This window comes from Tiliqua scincoides, chromosome 3 (genome assembly GCF_035046505.1).
Source record: "Tiliqua scincoides isolate rTilSci1 chromosome 3, rTilSci1.hap2, whole genome shotgun sequence".
NCBI classification, from domain to species: domain Eukaryota; kingdom Metazoa; phylum Chordata; class Lepidosauria; order Squamata; family Scincidae; genus Tiliqua; species Tiliqua scincoides.
Window position 1 is genome coordinate 112,541,273 of NC_089823.1, and position 17,462 is coordinate 112,558,734.

At 42.6% G+C, this 17,462-nt stretch overlaps 1 protein-coding gene across 1 annotated transcript in view; it reads right to left on the bottom strand.

The window, feature by feature from the left end:
* The window catches only part of UGGT2 (UDP-glucose glycoprotein glucosyltransferase 2), an 89,993-nt gene that overhangs the window by 43,125 nt on the left and 29,406 nt on the right, over positions 1 to 17,462 (bottom strand). Inside the window, exons 9-13 of the mRNA XM_066622030.1 lie at positions 13,375 to 13,466; positions 10,975 to 11,125; positions 8,580 to 8,699; positions 5,695 to 5,780; positions 2,818 to 2,953 (exon numbers count right to left, since the gene is read on the bottom strand). Of these exons, the coding sequence (XP_066478127.1) occupies positions 2,818 to 2,953; positions 5,695 to 5,780; positions 8,580 to 8,699; positions 10,975 to 11,125; positions 13,375 to 13,466 (585 nt within the window). The remainder of the gene's footprint in view (positions 1 to 2,817; positions 2,954 to 5,694; positions 5,781 to 8,579; positions 8,700 to 10,974; positions 11,126 to 13,374; positions 13,467 to 17,462) is intronic.

The following is a 17,462-nucleotide window of genomic DNA, read 5'->3' on the forward strand; positions in this document are numbered from 1 at the left end:
GGCTCGCGCCTCCCCTGATCCTTGTGGCCATTGGTCACAGCTCCCTATTACAACACCTCACCTCAGTTACCCCCAAAATGGGGATGAAGGTGTTATAATTATACACTAGAAACAAGGCTGCCAGCACTCTGAGGCTGCAATTCTAACCACACTTACCTGAGAGTAAGCCCCATTGAACAAAATAGGACTTACTTCTGAGTAGACCTGGTTAGGATTGTGCCCTGTTAGCAGCACACCTGGAGGGTTTTGGAAAGGGAGGGGGAAGTGATGAATCTGCTGGGGGAGGGGAAGACTTTGTTTTGTGTGTATCTGCTAATTGCAAACTGAGACCCAGACACTGTTTGGCTGGAATCCTAACCCCACTTTCCTGGGAGTAAGTCCCATTGATCACAATAGGACTTACTTCTGAGTAGACCTAGCTAGGATTGTGCCTTTTGTCTTACAATAGCAGCCAACAGAGTACCCCCCCCCCCCAAAAAAAAAGAGGCAAGAGGAAAAAGGGATGGCTGAAAAGGAATGGGGATTTTTTATTTTTAATCAATTTTTGGAGACAAAGCCATCAAGAATGGCTTTTTTTCTTTTTTGAAGGGGGAGGAAAAAGAGAAAGGTGAAGATCCTGGGTTAAGCTGACACAGACCCCAAGCCTATGTAGGTCTACTCAGAAGTAAGCCCCATTTGAGTCAATGGGGCTTACTCCCAGGAAAGTGTGGAAAGGATTGCAGCCACATACAGCAAGATTACAACTCACCCCAAAGTAGATGGGGGCTGCTCACACACATACACCCAGCATGCAGATGCCACCCCAGTCCCCCAGGGATGCAGGCTGGGGCATTTGCCCCTCCCCCACTAGGAGCCGAGGAAAGCGCTGCACTGCCTGGTAAGTTTCAAACTCTTCCCTCCCAGTTTGAAGCCTACCAGGAGTGCCCCTGTGCTGATGAGATGCAGCGCCTCCACACTCTTCTCTCCTCCAGGCTTGACCAATCCCAGGATGCCCAGGGCGAGGGGCACCCTGGGAAATGTAGTCCTTGGGGAAAGGTTGCACATGGAGAGAGCTCCATGATGAGATGTGGCACCTCTGCCTGCCCAGCCAGCCTTCTCTCCCACCTCACCCCACCATGTTTCACACTGCCCCACCCACCTCACCTCACGCAGCCCCACCCACCTTGTTCTCAGCCTCGGAAAAGCAGCAAGTCATGAGGCAGCCAGTGCAGCTGAGCAGCTGCTGGCCACCTCTCTCCCTGAGATGCCTGGTGACGCCCCTGGAGGCTAGCCATGCCTCACTAGGGAGGCAGGACGCACAGATTGAATATCTCAGCATTATGCAATAACAAATTTCATGTTTTAACTATGCATCTTAGAAAGAAGTATTTTATTTTATCTGATCTGAATCTACTGCCAATCAATTTCACTCAGTGATCCCCAAATTTTAGTGTTATGAAAGAGGGAAAAGCATTTCTCTAATTTTCTCTGGAAAATTTTTAAAGCAGCATGTAAGCAACCCCCTTCCCTCCAGTTTTTTCTGTGTCTAATCTAAAAAGTTCCAAATGTTTTAAGTTTTCCTTTAAGGGAAGGTACTCCAATCTTTTAGGTTGTCCTTTTTCTGTGCCAGGTGAAAAAAGGTCAGCTGTGGAAGCAGTTATAGGCTTTTTAAAAAAAAATGCCAAGGCACAGCAGACAGGATAGATGTTCTTTCTTGTTTCCAACATGTTTTGATTTTCAAAAACATCTGAAAAGCTAAGTGTGTTTTTAAATTTGTATGGAGTGGTACTGAATTGCTCCTTAAGGTTTTAAATGGTCCTGAAAAAGAGGCTTCAAAATCAAAAAGTGTTGGAAACAAGGACACCATTCCTGTTAGCTTTTGGGGGGGAGGGGGTTGGGGTATGCTTTTACTCTTTTCTGCACCTTTTCCAACTCTGTATCCTTTATGGAAAGAGGGGATAAGAACTGTATGTGTTGTTCTTAAAGCAACTGCACTGTTTTTATAAAAAGTCATTAAAACACTGAATTTTATTTTCAGTTCCTTCCCTAAGAACGCTGAACCTGGATTTCTCCAACTTGTAGTTGGATTCAGTTTCGTACTCCTGGTGAAACTGAACACCACAGTTGGGTTCAGGAATGATTCTGCCCTTCCCCCCCCCCCAACCTTGGTCTCTTTACTCTTTGAGATTTGTTCAGATCAAATTGATCAGATTGTTCAGAGACCTTGCGGATTTCCAGTTTCCATCTGCAGTGTGTTTCTGTACTCTTTGAGGGCCCAATCCTATCCAACTTTCCAGTGCCAATGCAGCCATGCCAACATGGCATATGCTGCATTCTGCAGTGGGACGGCAGTCACAGAGGCTTCCTCAAGGTAAGGGAATGTTTGTTCCCTTACCTCAGAGCTGCATTGCAGCTGCATTGGCACTGGAAAATTGGATAGAATTTGGCCCTCAAGGGACCCGCCACTTCTTGCTTGTATGCCTAGATTATATGCATCATAATCTACCATGTGGGATCCTACATTAGAACAGGACATTGAAATTATTTCAGGTCCATTCAGACTACAATATGCACATACAAATATCTACATCTATTCAGGGAAAACCTGCATGTAAGCTCTTACAAGAACAGGGTTAGGCAAAATCAGTTTTTGATAAATGAATGAATGAATGAATGAATGAATAAACCTTTATTAGGCATAGATAAATGATACATTACCATATCCTCCACTTCTCTCCTCCCCAGAAATAAACCCTGCCCTGTGGCCACTTTCTATATGTAGGAAAGCAACAGTAAAAACAAATAAGGCATTCTTTTCATTTGCTTACAAGTACTAACTTTTATGACGGCAGCAAAAGCATTAGGAATGTCCAGTTCATCTGCAAAGTAGTTAAATGCTCTCCATAAAGCAACTCCAGCATCCTCATTCTCATGAACCTCTTTGTCCGTATTCAAAACAAAAACAAATCCAATTCTGTTTCAAGAAAGAAGAAAATTTGGCAAGAGTTGTATAGTTTTATTAAACCACATTAAAAGCAGATTAAAACATGCTGCTTTAGCCTTCAGATACACAGACAGATACTTCTCTACAAAATGCAAACATTTTAACAGGAAGAAATAACTGGCAATGTTCAAGATATTAAAGATGGAGATAGTCACAATGAGTTACAGCATATAAAACATATTTTAATTAAATGTTCTGTAACTTAATATAGGGTGCCCATGATGTCTGTGGGTTTGGCATTCATGGATTGCAGCTATCCATGGGTGCTGAATGCCCCCCCAGCCTTCCAAGCATTTTCTGAGGCCCACAGAGGCCACACCCAGCTGTCCATAGCCGCTGCAGGCGTCAGAATGCCCAAAAAAGCACAGAGACCAAAACAAACTCTACTTCCAGTTTTATCGTAAAACCAGAAGTGACAGTTTTATTGCCATTTAAGACATTATCATAGACTCATAGAGTTGGAAGGCACCTAAAAGATTATCTAGTCCAATCCCTGCCTGTAACAGGAAATCCTCCTACAGCAGAATGCTAGATGCAAGGGAGGGCACCAGGATGAGGTTATCTGGTGTGCTCCCTGGGGCACTTGGTGGGCCGCTGTGAGATACAGGAAGCTGGACTAGATGGGTATTCACCTACTTTGTAGCCACATTGCACTGCTGACTCATGGCCATCTTGTGATCCACTGCAACTCCAAGATCTCTCTCACATGTTGCGCTGCCAAGCCAGGTAACTTCTATTCTGTACTTGCATCTTTGGTTATTTTTGCCTAAGTGAAGAACCTTTTTCAGGCATTCTGAGGCTTGTAGCAGCTGCAGGCAGTCATGTGCAGCTCTGTAGGCCTCAGAAAACCATTCGGGCCTGACCAGAACCCAGCTCTGTTTGGGTTCAGAGGTTAGGGTGAGGGTACCAAAAACTGTGGTTTTCCATATCCATGGGGATTCTGGAAATGGAACCCCTGTAGATAAAAAGGGCCCCTGTACTATTATGGCCCAAGCCTATCCTCAGGGTTTGCCGGTGTACCTCAAGATCTACCACAGTTGCAGCTGCTCAACCAGTCACTGGAGTGTTGTGGCTGATGAGTCACCAACAGCACCACACAGACTGATTGCCAACAGGAGTCTGCCAGTGGAGGAGCTGGTACAGAGCCAATAGGGGGTGGATGAAGGTGGCACCAGCTATGTCCCCATAAGGCTTCTCAGAGTGATGTCAGCAAAAGAGCTGACATAGCTTTGAGGAGTCCCATGGGGGACCAGGCAGCAGCTGAGGACTTAGTCCCAAATCCTAACCAACTTTCCAGCATTGGCATAGCTGTGCCAATGGGTCGTGTGCTACATCCTGCAGTTGGGAGGCACTCACGGAGGCCTCCTCAAAGTAAGGGAATGTTTGTTCCCTTATACCTTGGAGCTGCATTCCCCTTATGTCGCTGCTGGAATGGGTTAGGATTGCACCCTCAAGTAATTTTTTTCTTTATTTACCTCTTCCAATCAGTCTGATCTCCTGCCAGTGTGCAAGATGCACCAGATGTCATGTTGGTGACCCTGCACTATACATGCCAGTCCAGGCAACCAATAAGTTAAACTGGATTGTTGGATAAGTTGCGTAACATTGCCATTTTGGTATCCTGGGAAGATCTTCTGTAGGGTCACCAAGATGCTCTAGGTCCATCTCAACTTTCTCAAATTTATGCACATACTCTTTTCTCTCATGTATATTCCATTGCCAAGATCTTAATTTCATTCCCAACTTGCACAATCAGAATGCAAGAGGTTGATTAAATACCACCCTTTGCAGAGTATTGCATGGGAGGGCACCAGGATGCAGGTCTCTTGTTATCTGGTGTGCTCCCTGGGGCATTTGGTGGGCCGCTGTGAGATACAAGAAGCTGGACTAGATGGGCCTATGGCCTGATCCAGTGGGGCTGTTCTTATGTGTTCTGTAACTCCTTTTCTCATGAATAAGCTCTGTTTAACTGACAGCACAATCTTATGCATGTCTACTCAGAAGTAAGTCTCACTGTATTTAATGCAACTTACTCCCAAGAAAGTGTGTTTAGAATTGCAGCCTTAATTTAGACAGGGGGCCGATTCCCTTATCTGCAGATTGCATCTGTGCCTCCCCCCACACGCACCATGTGTGTGTGCCCCCTCCAGACCTTATAAGGTCACTTCCAGTTTTACGAAAAAAAAACAGGAAGTGACTTATTTTGACTATGAGCCTGGTAGAGGCTGTGGATGGATGTGCGCGGCCTCTGCTGGGCTCAGAAGACTCTCTGGAGGTGAGGAAAGCGGTCCCTGGTATCCGCAGTTTCAGTTAACCATGGGGAATTCCAGAACAGAAAACCCACGGATACCAGAGCATGCCTGTATTAGCAATGGATGGAAATCCAAAAGTTACTCCCATGACTTTTACCCAAAATAATCGTATATTTCATTGTATACCACCTTGGATGAAGATCACACCTGTCCATTTTGTCAGGTTTGCATTCATTGAAAAACAGCAGTTGGTGATAGTTTCAAAGAAGGGCACATCCATCACAATACCCTCATTTATAAACTTCACTCAATTGAGATTATCTTCCCTATATCATCAAGTAGGCAAACTAATGCGTAAGTCCTAATTCTATGATAGTCCCTGCAACTACAGGGAAGGAGAGAGTGTACATGCTAACCACCACCATTCTAACAGAAGATGAACATCACAGTTTAAGTTACCTAAGAGGTACTTTTTGACTGTAGATTACATCTACTAGTTTCATGAAGTCAGCTGTTTCTTCCTGAAGAGGATCAATAAATAGAACCTAACAGGAGAAGAGAATTCATAGGTCAGGCAGCACTCTCTTTTCTTTTCCTTTGCAAACTTAAGAGCCCAAGGGACCACACAAGCTCCACATAGAGGAAGTAAAACTGTGAATGGATCATATTATTTCAGGCCATTGTTGTGGGTTCACAAGATTGAAAACTCCACCATATAAAAACTTCCCTCCACATGGAAATCTAGATGTTAGAGAGAGAAGGAATGTAGCCTAGGCAAATCACCTGACATACCTGTATTTCATGAGGAGTAAATTTTCCTGCAAGGAAGAGCATTCCACTATATGAGTCCCCACCTGCACCTAAGGCAGTACTGTACAGCAGAAATACAGATTTACCACTACAGTGAGAAGTACAAACACACACAATAGCTGGAGAAACTGGGAAGACTTGCACATTAATTTCTAAGAAAAGCTGAGAGGAAAATGTTACTAGTATACTTTAATTCAACTTTGGAATTTATGAATTTGTACTAAAAGGCCCAGCACTGGGTGATAAACAATAATACAATTGTCATCCTAATATTGCTCAGGACCCAAAAATGTGTATGTTTATCTGCAGAGATCCTCTGATTAATGGCACTTTTGTGGGGGGGGGGGGCGCACGGGGGATTTGAATAAAACCTAAAATATGTCTGTTACCTACATTTGGTCTGCAGATTTTTTTTTATGCTGTAAAAATTACTAACCTTGACTGCTATATTTTTTATTGCTGCTGAATATATTAGTCTTTTTTTAACCTTGTGTACAAATACAAAGAAATGGTCTCCAATAAAAAAAACCTTGGGATTTCAGAGGCAAATTCATACAACCACAAGGCTTATTCATTTGACAATTGTCATCAATATATAAACAGCCCAACTGAGAAAACTGCCGCCAGAGGGTCTCAACAATAGAATTTTTCAAATACATGTATTCAATAGCAACTGGTTTGAGAAAATAGTAGTCAAGAATAAGTTTATTCCATGAAAGAGAAACAGTATGTTGCACATTTGCTGTATTAGAATTTAAGACTTCTTGACAGACATCAACAGGCTCTCATATCGTAAAGTGTCTCTAAATAAAAAGCCTAATCACAAGGGAGGATAGAAGCCCTATTTTTCTCCAGGGATAAATTGAGTTTTGGTGTTCGGCCTGCCCTGTATCCAGCATGAATTTTGGGCTGTAAGTGGCTTGACCCAGAGCAAGGGGAAATGCTTCCCCTTACCCCAGGGAAAACCAATGCAGCCTTAATGGGTCTACTAGGATCTCCACCACCTGGAGAGGTGGCACAGATCCAAGCAGCCTAGAGCCATATCATGCTGCCCAGGAACAGGTTCAGAATTTGGTACAAGTGCCGGCTCCTGGTCTCACCCCCGCTGTCTCACCGTCAGCCCACAGCCCTGCCCACCTTCCCCCCACCCAGAATGCCTCCTCCCTGCTTTCCCCATGCCCCCCCCCCACAAATCCCCACACTGGCTGAACTGGATGCAGCGTCTGCAGGCTGGTGCACCTTCTTGCGCCAGTCCAGTTGACTCCTAAGGAGGTGCAAATATGCTTTATGGCACGTTTGCAACCCTCCCAGACTGGCACAAGGGACTTGCGCTGGCCGGGCGCACCGTTTGGATTGCACTCTTAGTTTTCAAAATAATGTATAAAATTAACTTCTTCTAGAGTTAAAAGAAACCTAATTTATGATATTACTCTCTCTTCCTCAGAAGGAAAAAAGACAGCTTAAGATTTCCGGTAATAAACTCAAAGAGTTAGAATTGCAGCAAAAGAGAAGTATGATGAAAGGAAGAGATCTTGAAACACTGTCAACAATGCCAAATTCTTACATGTATTTATGTATTCATTCATAACTCATGCCACAAGGCTGATTTACATGTTACTATTATGCATAGAAAACACTTCCACAGGGTCAGATTCCAAAGCATGCTGCTAAGCTTTATATACAGGAAACATTCATAGCAACATTTGGAGGCTCAGAGGCTCCATAGGCAATGTATGAATGTGCCCACAATAGTTAAACAGATGAGGTGTTTTGGAATGAATTAACAATATTTGAGCACATAGTCTGGTCTAAGAGCCCAGTCCTATCCAATTTTCCAGTGCTGGTGCTGTTATGCCAATAACAGGGTGTGCGCTGCATCCTGTGGTGGGGAGACAGTCACGGGGGCTCCTCAATGTATGGGAACATTTGTTCCCTTACCTTGGGGCTGCATTGGTGCTAGAAAGTTGGATAGGATTTGGCCCTAAGTCAGCTTCTGTAAAAGCTGCCCGAAAGTAGAAGCCAGCAATGAGGACTGCATAGGCATGTACTCAAGGCAAAGGAGAAAAAACACATTACACTGCAGCTCAAGTCTAGGGCAACTTGTTTCTATTAGGACCAGTTCCCTGGTTTGCTTCAAAAGGTTCAGACTAGAACTGTTTTAGCACCAAGCCCCCAAACAGAGGCCACCAAAAGCTCCCTCCTGTGGCAACAATTCAGGCATGCAAGAAGGGTGAGAAAAGTAGCATTTAAAACTGCATTAATCTGTGTGTTGCCTAATCAGATGAAAAATATCACCCCTGTTGGTGTTACTAGGCAAAGCCTCAGCCGCTGCGCAAACTTAACATGGATTGCATGATGCACTCTTAAGCGTTACACATAAACATGTCAAATGCAGTCAAGATTGGTATGTGGGGGTGTGAGAGATGGTATGAGCTTTTCAGTGACTTCCATGTGAAGGACTCTAAAGTCTAATGCAGCTCTTATATCAAAGTATATATTTAATTTGCCCAGTACATACAGACACAAATACATACCATGTTATACAAATTACGGCGAATCTGTCGCATTATTCCTGCATATGCTGGTTTAAGAAGTTCTTGAAAACTTGAAGGCCACTTGTCATACATATGATCCTTTTCCAGGTTATTGACCCACTAAAAAAAAAAAAGAACCCAGTGATTGCCAAAGTTCACCAAGTCACCCCTTAAAACAAAATGTTATAGCCAAACTCAAAGCTCTCAAAAGTTCCATGTTAGCAACCTGATACTAAACTCAACACCCAATTGTAAGGTTGAAATGTTAATTATAATTAGGAGCTTGTTATGACTCTAACTGTTGCGGAGGCTCTTTTCAGTGAGTGGATACTGCACTGTGAAGACTTTCAAGCCATCAAACTACATGGGCCAAAGGCCCATTCTGAGAATCCTGATCAAGAACTTAGCACCCAAGTGGCAAGAGGACAAAAATTCTGTGGCAAACATGTCACTGTCTCCCACACACATGATCGGATTATGTAAATATTCTCCCAGATGCATGAAAATGGCTAAAGGAAAAACAACTTCCATGTAGATAGGAGTGTTTCACATAGGTACTAGTCACTCAAACATAAAGGCAAAAACCAGAGGATCACAATGGATTCTGAGGTTCTAAAATAAAATCAAAACAATAGGAGACAACAGATACCGTATTTTTCGCTCCATAAGACGCACTTTTTCCCCCCAAAAAAGTGGGGGGGGGGAAGTGTGTGCATCTTATGGAGCAAATACTGCAAAAAAGAGTGCACGTTGGGGACCTTAATGAAGGGGGGATCTTCATGCCAGTTTATGATCCCATTCACCCTAATAAAGGGAGGGATCTTCATGCCAGTTTATGATCCCATTCACCCTAAGAAGGGGGGGATGGTTCAAATGTTACTCTGCTATAGTTTATTAAATATTTTATTACACTATTTGGTTCAGAATATTTTTTTTCCTGTTTTCCTCCTCTAAAAAATAGGTGAGTCTTATGGTCAGGTGAGTCTTATGGAGCGAAAAATACGGTAGGTTTATGCTATCTCAATTTCTTAAATGCTCCTCCATTTTTAAAACTATGCTAAAAATTTTCAAAGCACAAATATACCAGAGAATAAAACTTATCAAACTTTATGGTGAAAAGAACACTTTCCAAATTGATTTATCTGCCAAGGATCACCCAGACATTGCAGAGAATTCTAGAATCTGTTCTAGAGCACATGCACTCTTCAGATCAGACAATTGCAAAACCTATTGGTCACAAGATCAGCCCTGGTAACTGAAAACATGGTCTGACAAACATCCAGCCCTTCCTATGTTCCACAGTTCAGCTACACTGCAGGGCAACACCAGTGTTGGTGGGCAAGCTGTCTTGTTCCTCATTACCCATCTTCTCCTTTAGGAAAACTTGACAAGCTTCCAAAAGGTGGAAGATATTCTTAAATAACCAAAGCTGTTCTTACCACAATTTACAGCCCAATCCTATCCATGCTTTCCTGGGAGTAAGCCCCATTGACTCTAATGGGATTTACTTCTGAGTAGACATTCATAGGATTGGGCTGACAGTCATTTAGGCTTTAGTTATTTTCAAGTTAAAGTTTTTCTTTAAAAAAGAAAAAAGCAATTAAACTGTTCTTTAAAAAAGAAAAAAGAGAGTTCAGTCCACATGGGAGGATACAGTATGTATTGCCGGAATTGAATAATTTTTTTCCTCAACCACTACCACTATTAACGTACTTGTCAATAAAGGACAATTTGGAATCCTCTGGAAGTCTTTCCATTTCTTTCTCAGTTACAAAAAAAATATCATTTGATAATGAAGATTCTGCTTTAAATTCTTTATTCACAAAAGCACATCTACAATTAATAAATATAACAGTGAAATATGGTGACTGAACATAGAACTAATTAATAGGTTTACTAGTGTTTTCAGTTGCACATGTGTCTTACACAAATGGCTTTTCTTCTAATAACTGGCAAACCCACAGAAAACAAGGGAACCAATTACTGAACTAATAATTAGTAACTGAGGCGATTCTGTCACTGGACATCTTCAAGCAGGGGCTTGAGATGCACATTTTGGAGATGCTCTTGATAGGATTTTCCTGGTTCAAGCAAGGGTTTGGACTAGATGGCCTTGAAGACCCCTTCCAAAGCTATAGTTTCATCCTCAAGCAAACACAAAATGTTGCTCTTGGAAGAGCAAATATTTCAACATGGGTAATTTGAAATGCCTAAGAGTTTCTCATAAACATCACAGAAAGCAAAATGCAGCTGATCTGTAAAAAATGAATGCATCCTATCCTGTACCAGTTGTTTAAAACTCAGAAAAACAGGTAGAAATTTACTATACCCAGCCTGCCCCAAGCAGTAATCAGCAAAATGACAATCAGTGGTTAAAATAAATAAGGTTACTTACTATTATTGCAGAGTGACGGATGTCTAGGGCGTAAGTGTTATCATCAGAACGGATAGATAATCTCAACAATTTACTAAGCATGTCTCCTTTAAGGCCAAGAGAGTGAAGTCCATGGACTGCTTTGCCTTCCAGTTTCAGAGTTTCTAAAAAACTTTATATTTAAAACATATATTTATGTAGAAAACCATACAGAAGAAAAAGCTGAACAAGCAAAGAACAATTCAAAGACATTTCTTAGGGCTCAATCCTGTTCAAACTTCCAGCATCAATGCAGTCACAATACAGCCCCAAGATAAGGGAACAAACGATAGGCTAGGATAGGCCCCAAGTTTTCTTTTTCTTCATGTTTTGTTTATGCAGAACCGATACTGTATTATGACTGTAGCAGTAAAGCCTTAGATACCAATTTACTAAGCTGGTGTCACAGCATGGAATGATTGCAAAGAGAACTCAACAGTCATTAGTCCACTTTTGTGTGGAGATTGAAAGCCAGCAAAGTTGCTAGTGCAGGTCCTAGTAGGCCCATTCTAGCACCAGAAGCTTATCCTGGTTACCCTGGTTACAAATGTTCTCTTACCTCTGAGATGAGAGGAGATCTCAGGGACTCCCATACCCATAGGATGCAGCATGTGCTCTGGCACATGCATCAACAGGGGAGGGAAAGGATAGGATTGGGCCATAAATCAGAGACTGCTCTAAGACAGTGTTTCTCAGACTGTGGGTCGGGACCCACTAGGGTCATGAACCAATTTCAGATGGGTTGCGTATCACCTAGCATAGCCACTACTGAAAATACAAAACTGAAAATACAGGGTACAGAGCTGCTGGGCAGGGTGGATTCCCTGTGGGAGAGAGGCATGCTGCTTTGCCCTGGTGGGAAGATGGGGCTGGAGGAAGCTGGAAAGGGGGTAGTGTTTGGAGAAGGATCGAAGTCTGTGTTCTGCTTTGATGTCCAAGCTGGAATGTTTGAATTCTGAGTTATGCAAAATAACAGCATGGGAGTGCTGTGTAATAGGACCTTTGGCCAATTCCAGCTTAGGTTTGAAGCCTAAATTGATGTCACTTCCCATCATGACTTCACTTCCAGGTTAATAACATCACTTCTGGTGGGTCCTGACAGACTCACAATCTAAAAAGTGGGTTCCAGTGCTAAAAGTTTGAGAACCACTGTTCTAAGAAGAAACTTTACAGTTCATATGATCAAGAAGGGTTGAATGCTCTGAGCAATGGGAGAGAAGAATGCAGAGAAGATTGGTCAAGAAACAAGGAGGTCAAAGAAAGTGGAACCAAGCATGCAGTGGCTCCTAAAAGCAGGTTTTAAAGGGTAGGGAAGACAGAGTTAAGGCAGAGGGTGGTGAGTCTATAGCAGTGATTTTCAACCATTTTCATCTTGCAGCACACCGAAAGGGCACTAAAATGGTCAAGGCACACCATCAGTGTTTTAACCATTGACAAGGCACACCATACTGTTGGTGGGAGGCTTACATCCCCCAATGGCTCTACTAATAAATGACCCTTTCCCAAATTCCAGTGACACTCCTGGGGACCATTCGCGGCACACCAGTGTGGCATGGCACAGTGGTTGAAAATGGCTGGTCTACAGGAAGGGGAATTTGCATTTACCTATTCTAGTCCTGCTCTCCCTGCAGTGACAAAAAGGAGCAAAGAGGGTCAAGAAGTGGTAAAGGGTGGTGTGTGAAGTGGCAATGTTATTTCACACAATGATTTGAACTAAGCCATCAGATCTTTGACAGATAGCTTCTGTGAACCTTTTTATTATTCTTTTTGTGTAAAATGTAATCAAAAATAGTATATGATTGCTATAATGACCACAATGGTTGGAATGATAAATGCTTTTGCTTATTTCCTGAGCAACTACAGGTTGAGCCTACTTATCCATGGATTTTTGACCCACGAATCTGGCTCAACGTGGGTCCTCTGGACCCCTGTTGAGCCACATTCAGCCCAACCTGAAGTCTCCAGAGGCTACCGGGGACTACCAGAGCACATTCGACCAAAAACCAGATGTGCCCTTCCAGGACATCCAGAGGCCATTCTGAGGCCTGGGCCTCAGAACAGCTCCGAGCATGTTCAGAACTCAGAGGACCCTGAAATCCACGTGATTTGATATCACACGGAATTTGGTGTCCATAAGGGGTCCAGGAACAGAATCCCTGCAGATAACAAGGGTCCACCTGTTTTTTGTTCCCCCTCTCAATATCCCCCCCTGGGGGGGGGGAGGAACCAAAGAAAATTTTGAACCAACCAACCACAGAATGACACACATTCATATTTTTTTCAGGATTGCCAAGATACAGCTAACTGCAGTTTAGCTGAACTACTGATCAGGAGAATGAGTTGAGGATATAATAAAAACAAGACACAGAAGTAATACTTTACCTAAATGGATCATGAAAGTCGAGGTCTATAGGAAGGCCATTTAAAAATAAACGTGCATCGCCAGGCTGAAGTTCAAGAGTTTCCTGTAAATGCTAACAAGGAAAAAAAAGGGAGAGGGAAAAGAATGTTGCCAAGTTTAGTAAAACTGAGATAAAACAGTTTAAAAAAAGAATCTTACCAACATCTGAATAATTCTAACTTGAATTTTGAGGTCTGTCTGAACAAAGTGACATTAATTTGGGGAGGAAAAAAACTTAGGCCACAAATTATTCTTATATCCAAAGTACTGTAGAAGTGATATTAATCACGATTGGCTGTCACATGTTCATTTTTTGTTTAACTGTGAAAAGCAACAACTGAAATGGGAACTAATCAGGGTCAGGATGACAGCACATAGGGAGAGCCATTTAACCTTTTCTCACCTGTACTATGATCCTGACTAAAATGACCTCCGCTCCCCTCCCCCACTGCTGTTTTCTTTGGGAGGACAGTGGCACAGGGGGAAGGGGTCACAGAAAGGAAACAAGAAAACCAAACACAAAAGACAAGCTTTACACTGGTTTGACAAGTTAAACTGCAAATGCTGAACATTCTTCCTAGGGTATTTCACACCCTGGTTATCTGCAGCACTCTACCACTGCTCTACTTTCTCACAATTAGCCCTAACTAACATTTCCTTATATGGAATGCCATTAAAAAGTCTCAGTTCATGCAAATTGGAAGGCAAGTGTAAAGGGAAGACTTGGAGGCAAAAGAAGGTGCAGCACCTATCAATTATTGACAGCGCATCTCTCCCTTGCTCTCTGCTTCCACTCTTTTTATTGGGTAAACTGGGAATGAGCTTGAAAAAGGTAACGTGCTGTCATCACCCAAACTAGAGAGCCCAAACAGGAGGTGGTTGCCTTGGAAAAATGTCCCTCCCAGGAGAACACACAAGCCTAGGTTTCCTTAAAACCAGCCAGCAGCAGAATGTGAGCAGCCTGGTACATGTGGTAACCCACTACCTCCCTAAATAAACTGAGACCAGACAGACAAAACAGAGAAAGGAAAGAAGCTGATCAATTGGCTGCAAAATCAAAACTATAGATGGGAAACTGCAAGGGATAAAAATAAGGTACCGATCAATAGGCAAAAGGAAATATGGGAGCAGCAAAAGATGGCAAGGATGCTAAAAAGCAAGTGAGAAATAAAGTACAAGCCCTGATTTGACTAACTGGATACTTTCCCTGTCCTGCTTTTTCATGTTGCCCAGGTCCCTGGTCCTTGCACCCAAACTTGTAGCAAGGAAAGTGAGTGACCTACCCCCCCCCCCCAGAAGAATCAGCTGCTTATTCTTCTTCTTATGGGAAAGTGACACCCCAAAGAAGAAGCAGAATCAGACCTGGGCAAAAGATTACAAGGGTATGTGTGACGTTCACTATGCATAGCCTGTGAGTAATAACTAGGTTCCACCTATGGAACTGGGTACTAATGAGGGAGATGTTAAAACTGGACTCCTGAATTCCACTTTCTTGGCAATCAGGTGGGCTTCATAGTCCAATGAACTGGCTTAAAACCAGATAATTTGTTATTGGTCAGTTGGGAAAAAGGAGAAGATTAACAACAACACAAAAGGATAATAACTTCTGCATCTGAATAGCTCAGCTGCTGCTTCAGGATGCTGAGGCACCACAAAAACCTGTGGGTGGTTTGAATGTTCAAAAACAGGTGAAACATATGGGAAAAATTAGGACATTTCACTACAGCAAATATGATGGTATACAGATCAATACACTGTACAGAAGGCATTCATCTACTACTGCTACAGACCAACTGTTATGACATTATACAATTACAGGTTGGGCATCCCTAATCCGGAATTCCGAAATATGAAACTTTTTTGAGCACCAACATGGCTTTCGTTCTTTCTTTTTCACTTTATTGCCTAAAGAAATAAAATCACAAACTGTTTCATGCACAAACCTTGTTTCATGCACAAAATTATTAAAAATATTTTATAAAATTACCTTAAGGCTATGTGTATTATGGTATATGAAACATAAATGAATTTAGTGATGTGATATAGGCCACATCCCCAAGATCTCTCATGCATATGCAAGTATTCCAAAATATGAAAAAATCCAATATCCAAAATGCTTCTTGTCCCAAACATTTCGGATAAGGGATACACAACCTGTATAATATAATAGTAGAGGATGGGGGATGTGGGCTTTTATACTTAGTTCTTTGGGACCCACAATGGGCTTCTTGTGCACATGGCACAATCCTATCACCCACTTGCCCAAGTGGATAGCAAAATCTTACTTAGCCTTAAAACACCTTTCGCATTCTATACATCTATACCCTTCAATGCCATTCTAACTGCATGTAATCATCATATACTTTCCACTCCTTAATAGCCTTTAGTCAATTTCCTGTATTGCATTTTCTATTCAGCTTTCATTATCTTACAAGGGAATCTTTTAGCACTGCACAGCTTGAAATCATGCCTCTCCCGCTGCTAGATGAATGTCATGAAGCTCAAAAAAGTGTAAGACCATTTTTTCTGTAGTAACACTGATGTCTGAATAGCTGCCAAACGTATAATGGAGACAAAGAAGATTGCTTTTTTACCATTGTACTCAAGTGCACCAAACCGTCTCTCCATGTGGCTTTAGAGACAAGTGCAATGGTATGGGTCAGGTTTAATTTACACCCAAATTAATCTCAAATGTCATTACCTATATTGAAAGAACTGACACTGTATTTTCACACTTCGCTTCAAGTTTAGACCCCCTCTGCAGCAGGTGCAAAATAGGGACCACACACATCCCCCTTATCCACGGGGGGTTCCATTCTGGAACCTTCCGCAGATATCTGAAACTGTGGATACAGGCAAACGCCTGTCCCCAAAGTTCTGGAGAACGCTCCCCCTCGGAGGCAAAGCAGGGGTGTCTAGAACTATTTGTTTAATTAGTACAGGGGCCCCCATATCTGCAGATCCCATATAAGCGGATCAGGCCTGGGCCCCCAGTGTGTGAACCCCTGCATGCACCCCCTCTGGAAGGGGGATATCTATCCCTGGCCTCTGCTTAGCTCCGACTGAGGAGCCACTGAGCCCGGCCTCCCAACACATTATAAGATATTAAAAACATTACTTCCGGTTTCTCTATGAAACTTGGAAGTCAAGTGTTTTTAGCTTCTGAGCTCAGTCTGAGCTCGGCTGAGGCCAGGGACATCCATCCCTGGCCTCTGTTGAGCTCAGAGGCCTCTCTGGAGGGGGTGCGCACGGGAGTGCACACACTGGAGGGGCCTGGGCCCGATCCATGAATAAGTGAATCTGTGGATATGGGATCTGCAGATATGGGGGGCCCCCTGTAGTGATTAAACAACTATTTCTAGATACCACCACTTCCATTTTGGGAATGCAATTTGATCAAATATATTCAACATTTTCTACTCAAATGTTACTTTGGCTGCAACATTTGAGAAAAAAGGCTTAAAGTTCTCCTGCTAGGTAACAGGATTTTCCAAAAAGAGAGCAACTGACATCAAAACACATTCAGATCTATTTTAAGAGCTATTTAACTACCAGTACTTGATACCATTTTACACTGCGTTTATGCAGCTGCTGCAGTCTAATAAAAATGAGTAATCTGCAGTAAGGCAAAAAAGGAAACCTTAAATAGGAATCCACCAAAAGAAGCCTATTAAACAGATCAAATGGCTCAAAGAAAAAATAGCTTCAGGGCTTAAAAAAAGAGGAAGTATTTGTTTTAGATCAACCACGTAAAAGTGTCAGGAAAGCATGAAAAACAATATGCTCTTTAATAGAGATTTTCATGGGCATGGAGTTCAGAACTGCTTTGAAGCATCTACAAAATAAGACTTGCAGCTTGATGCTAAGCATCACTGCTACAAAGCCCATCTGAATTCAATGCGTCTTCCTTCCCATAAGTCACCGCTGTGCAGCTGAAAAGCCCTCTCCGTCCCAGTCAATGCTTACAATTCTGCCATGCTGCTGCTGCTCCTGTCACCCAATCACATCACAAAGACGCTCTTGGCAGTTGTGTCTATTGCCAATACCCCTAGGAGGCTGCGCAACAGGA